The sequence below is a fragment of the Morone saxatilis genome, unplaced genomic scaffold, assembly GCF_004916995.1.
Source record: "Morone saxatilis isolate NCDOM2014 unplaced genomic scaffold, NCSU_SB_2.0 Contig18, whole genome shotgun sequence".
NCBI classification, from domain to species: Eukaryota; Metazoa; Chordata; class Actinopteri; family Moronidae; genus Morone; species Morone saxatilis.
Genome location: NW_023339740.1, coordinates 28,320,186 through 28,325,726, shown reverse-complemented (window position 1 = coordinate 28,325,726; position 5,541 = coordinate 28,320,186). Strand labels below are relative to the sequence as shown.

At 39.5% G+C, this 5,541-nt stretch overlaps 1 protein-coding gene across 1 annotated transcript in view; it reads left to right on the top strand.

Annotated features, from left to right (window-relative positions):
- The window catches only part of mmp24 (matrix metallopeptidase 24), a 32,076-nt gene that overhangs the window by 5,855 nt on the left and 20,680 nt on the right, over positions 1-5,541 (top strand). Inside the window, exons 3-4 of the mRNA XM_035662662.1 lie at positions 3,872-3,971; positions 4,473-4,677. Of these exons, the coding sequence (XP_035518555.1) occupies positions 3,872-3,971; positions 4,473-4,677 (305 nt within the window). The remainder of the gene's footprint in view (positions 1-3,871; positions 3,972-4,472; positions 4,678-5,541) is intronic.

Sequence of the window (5,541 nt, the reverse complement as noted above, 5' to 3'; positions counted from 1 at the left end):
ACACACACACACACACATCAATCACTGGGCTTTAGGGTGGAAAGTTGGATTTAGAAATACATTTTATAAATGGATTTGCATGCAGGCAGTTACGAAATGCAGTAAAAAAAAAACTTTAACTCTGAGGTTCTCAAACTTACTTGTGTCCACAACAGCAAACAGATATTATATGCATAAACAGACAGAGCACCAGTTCAGTGTGTAAAATATGATTGAACATCCATCATCTGCACAAACGACGCTGTCGAAGATTTCCAAATATCATCTTATGCAAGAACACGATAAAAAATGTTGTCAAAACAAGCTTTAGTTCATTTTTCTCTCGCCGATCAGTTGCTTTATGTAAATCACAATGAGTTGTTTACATAGAGTTTCGCTGCATGACGTTGCAGCAAACAGCCTGTCAGAAAAGTCAAATAAAAAAAGGCTTAATTTGTTTAAGAGTCAGTGTGGCTCTTCGAGATTAGCTGAGACAGCACAGACTCTGTCCAAACACACTAGCAGCCCTCAAAATATATTCCCTCCGACTCTACAACAACTTCTCTGTAGTGCAAGTCATGTTTCATATCTGCAGTCACCCAGAGTTTCTTCACAGGAACAAAAAACATACTTTTATCAGCCTTTATAGATTTTCTCATTTATTCAGAATTACATAAACTGATGACATGTTTCAGAAGATGACACATTACTTCTGTTTGTGAGCGCGGCGCTAAAATGTGGTCCCTTTTCTCAGCACCATCCCTAAAATAAGTCTGTTTGGATTTCTGCTGTCCGACCCTTCTCTCTGTAGGAGAACAGACTGTACATTCATTTGACAAGAGGAAAATACATTCACGCATACACAGCCTATATAACATACATGATGTTTCCATCAACATATTTTTATAAACTTTCTCAAGTTTTGCTAAAAAGTTTTTACGCTTGCTTGAGGTGGTGTTTTCCTTTTAAGGAAGAGTTGATGCTCTTAATGGGAGATGGACACACTCTCTGAATAAGTTCTGACACAGCGAACGTTTAACTCACATGACTGATGAGCTGTTTCTGCCCCGACAGTCTCCTCATCGCTCATCCATGATCGCTCCACGCAGATCTGAAGGAACCATTAACACCAGGCGTGGACCTATCGTGACGTCAGTCATTGGTTGTTTTTTCTTCATTAGACAGAATACAGTTTTAAAGTTCTTTTACATTGGCCTCACTGAAACCAGACAGCTCTGTCCACTAATTATTCAATGTCAATGATTAATACATGAAACAAACAGAAACATCTTATTTTCATCCTGTTGTCCACATTGTTTTTCATGATTTGAGTTTTGAATGGACTGAAAGGTAAATGGACTTTCATAGCATCTTTCTAGTCTGACCATTCATACAGTGAGGCTCCTCACAAACAGAAACACACCGATAGAACAGCATCAGGAGCAGTTTGGGGTTCAGTATCTTGCTCAAGGACAGTGGGAGGAACCGGGGATCTGCCCGCTCTACCTCCTGAGCCACAGTAATCAAAAGAACTGCCGCTCTTTTAATTACTTATATTTGCATAATGGTAGTGGATGGAAACAGGCATTCATTTGCATTTTCTATTGCACATTTATTTTTAATTTGGTTAAAATTTGCAATACATTTGGATGGCTATACAACCGATGAAATATCTATTTCTTTGGTGTAATAACAACACTTTATGTTTATTTCCATATTTTGTCACCTTCAGCGAATGTCCAGGCTCAGTTTCTATCCAAGGGAAGAGTGAACTATTTAATATCTTTCTACATATCTACATTTTGGGTTATAATAGGGTCAGAAGAACATAAAATAAAATAAAAAATCTGATTATTATTACTACACAAATATCAGTGGGGTCTGTGGCACTTCCAACAGTGAGAAAGTAAAGCCAATGTCAGCAAAACACAAGGTTTAAGAGCCAGTAAAGATTGGCTGCAGTCAGCCCTGAAACATTTCTCATTTAGACTCAATCTGCATCACCCAATCATTCAAATCATGTTTTATATTCATTCCATCACAGCCCAAAACAAGAACATATCCATTCCCAGCATGACACAGTGCCCAACTACTCGTAAACTACAGAAAGTGCGATAAACATTTCTATTTCTTTGCCAGATGGACTTATTTATTCGCATCAGGAAGCTGTTGTGCACTCATGTGTGAATGTTGGATTATGGCAACTGTGTAATGTGCTGATATTTATTTCCATAATGTATTTTTCTGGTTGGGCACAAAGCATTTGCCCCCTGTCGAGAGACAGATTGTGTGAAATAAACTCAACTGTGTGCTTTCTTTGCTGTCTTATCCCTCCGCTTCTTTCTTCATCTCACTCTCTTGTCCCGGCTTTTCTTTTCCATTCTCTCCTCTCTGCTTCTGCCAATCACTCCATCTGTCCTCCAACGCTCCCTCCCCTACCCGTTTCGCTCACTCGTATTCTCTAGCAAGGTCAGGAAGTGTCACCAAAGGTTTAAATGGTTTTTTGTTTTTTTTCAAAGATGCTACATGAAAGTGTCTCTCACAGCAAAATAGGCATGGATGGCACGTCTCCTCTCCTGCAATTACTCTGTAATGACCTTTCTGCCTCATTCGTCTCTTATAGCTGCGCATGCATCAACTTACACGGAGAAAAAGGGCTTCACTGCTGCTGCTCCTTCTGCTGCAATCTCTGAGTACCAAAACCTAAAGCAGACTGAATACTCATCTATTAATTGTACAAAATAATAAAGGTTTGGATTTGATTAATGATTACTGAGCTTTAACTTCTGATTATAGTTTGATGATTAGTCAACAAATTAAAGATCAGTGGGTTAAAAACTGATCAATGTAACATCAACACAGTACTGGGTTAACATCACAGACACGACAGCGTCTAGTTTTACCTTAAGACTGTCACAAAATTAGGTATTTATACAAAACTAATCTTCATAAAAACTTCATAAAATGGCAGATATTTTTTAAACTGGTGCTACATGACCAGAGAAAACTGACAAAAAGCACTGTGGTTTGTTCACAAGGTGGAAAACTGACAACAACCATATGGTTTTGTATGTGATATGAGAATGTCCAGAAGGTTTTAGATTGTGAAACTCTGTTGGATCGCTCTGTACCATGTCCTTTGGTTTATTGCTAAATTATGACTCAACAATAACAGCAGCCAAAAACATTATTGCACCACGTTGGCCGGCCTCACAGTCTTTGCACAGACAACAGTAGTTACCTACTTTTCAGGATATTCTCTAAATGGAACAATCTGTTGAAAGGTCCAATGTTGCAAAACTAAAATCAGGTATCATTATCATCTGATCTTTGTGAATTTAAACTAATGTGGAGAGTTCTTGAATCAAAATGAACTCAAAAGGTGTTTTTAAGTGCGACACAGGCTGTTGGAAGGCAATAATAAACACTCCATTGCGATATTTTTACTATTCTTATCTATTTCAGGAGCCTTAATGTACAGCAAATAAAATAAAACAACATTTCACACAAATGTGGACGATGTATTCAAGCTCCCCCTAAATGTCTCAAAGTAGGCTTTCAGGGTAGCTCATGTCCCTTTCAGGAGAGTCAAGCTCAACATTTGGTTCAGACATTCATGTTCCTCAGAGGATGAATCCTAATGACTTTTAATTTGTCCAATACTTTGATGTATGACTAAATACCTCAATCATCAGCCTCAGTTGTACTTTGGTTTGTGCTTTGGTTCTGAAGTTACAGAAACTCTGAGATGCAGCCAGATCCCGAATTCAGAATAGAAGGTTTCCGAGGCTGTTCGACCATCTGACATGCAGATCTGACAGACTGTCCCCTGTAGTCATGTTCACATGCCGTGTCTGGTTGTAACTAATACTCTGCTTTTGCTTTCCCGCAGCATATCCAACTTCACCCCTAAAGTGGGAGAGAAGGACACCCAGAGAGCGATCCGACAAGCCTTCAACGTGTGGCAGACGGTCACTCCGCTCTCCTTCCAGGTCAGAGAAAAACTACACAGTTGTGCTTTTATGGCTCTCTTTGTTTTTATCATGTTTGTATTGATTTTATTTATGCTTATGTGATTTTGAAGGTATCCAGTGCATCACGATCAAATAATGAACATAATAAATCTACTCTGAAAACTTTCACATTATCACATTATTACGACAAAGTATCTCATTAAGAGAAATCTTATAATCACGACAGTTAAAATAAATGAGATAACAGCTTTGTAATCAATTGAAAAAAGCTGTGCTGGTGCAACCAAAGTGATATTAAAGTCTTTATTGGTGACAGGACAGTCTGTTCTGTCTGCGTTTGTTCCTTCAGCTTCCTTTTCAGTATGAATAAAGTCTCGCACTATAAAACATCCTGCTGTAATTCACAATATTTTTGTGAGATGCTGATAGAGACTTTTTTCTCTTTCAAGCTATGCCAGCTCTTTGTTTCCTTTCTCAGTTCCTCTTTTCTCCACTCTCCTCCTCTCTGATCCCGTTCAGGAGGTGCCATACTCGGAGATCAAGAACGAGGGTAAAGAGGCCGACATCATGATCTTCTTCGCCTCTGGTTTCCATGGGGACAGTTCCCCGTTCGACGGAGAGGGGGGTTTCCTGGCCCACGCTTACTTCCCCGGCGCCGGTATCGGTGGAGACACGCACTTTGACTCTGACGAACCGTGGACGCTGGGAAACGCCAACCACGACGGTGAGGCGTTTAAAGAGTTTCTGCATTTGGGTCTTTGTGCTGCACTTTGGTCAAACTTTAGATCCATTTGGACTGAACTTATTTCTCTAGCGGATGTGCAGTGATTTAAATTTTACCTGTATTGATCAACCGATAACCGACTTTACTGTTTTCCATCAAACTCTCGAGTCCTCCTGTAATTATAGTCCAGTCCAGAGAGACACTCTGCATAAAAGTGTCTCTCTGAGTCACGTAGAGCTGGTGTATTGTTACTTATCTGCTAGTAGAAAAGCAAAACCTAATAGATGGCTCAGCAATCTCGGGAACCCATCAGCTATTGTCTGACAGCGATTTAGCCTCTAGGGGAAACAAACAGATTATCTTACAAACAGATATCTGCATCTGCTCAAAGTGCTTTTACACTACAGTCACCCATTCATACAGTAAGAGCAAAGGCCATCAAAAACTAACTAACTCACACACATTTATACACTGATGCACAGCATCAAGAGCAATTTGAAGTTCAGTATCTTGCTCAAGGACACTTCGACATACATGTATCCGGGGGATCGAACTGCTAACCTTCTGATTAGTGTAGGGCCTGCACTACCTCCTGACCTCCGCCTGAATGCCGATACATTTGTAAAAATCAAATAAGAAGCTAAATCGACGTCAGCCAATAGTTTATGTATTCTGAGATTACATTTCGGTTAAAGTGAATTTACTAATCAGATGAAATTAACTAAGTACAGCTGAGGCTGATGGGAATGTCATTAGTGTTGGACAAATAATATTTTTGACCTGATGATGGCGCTAGATGAAAAATCAGAGGATCACCAAAGTTATTACAATTTATCCTGTGGGGAACATGAATGTTTGTACCAA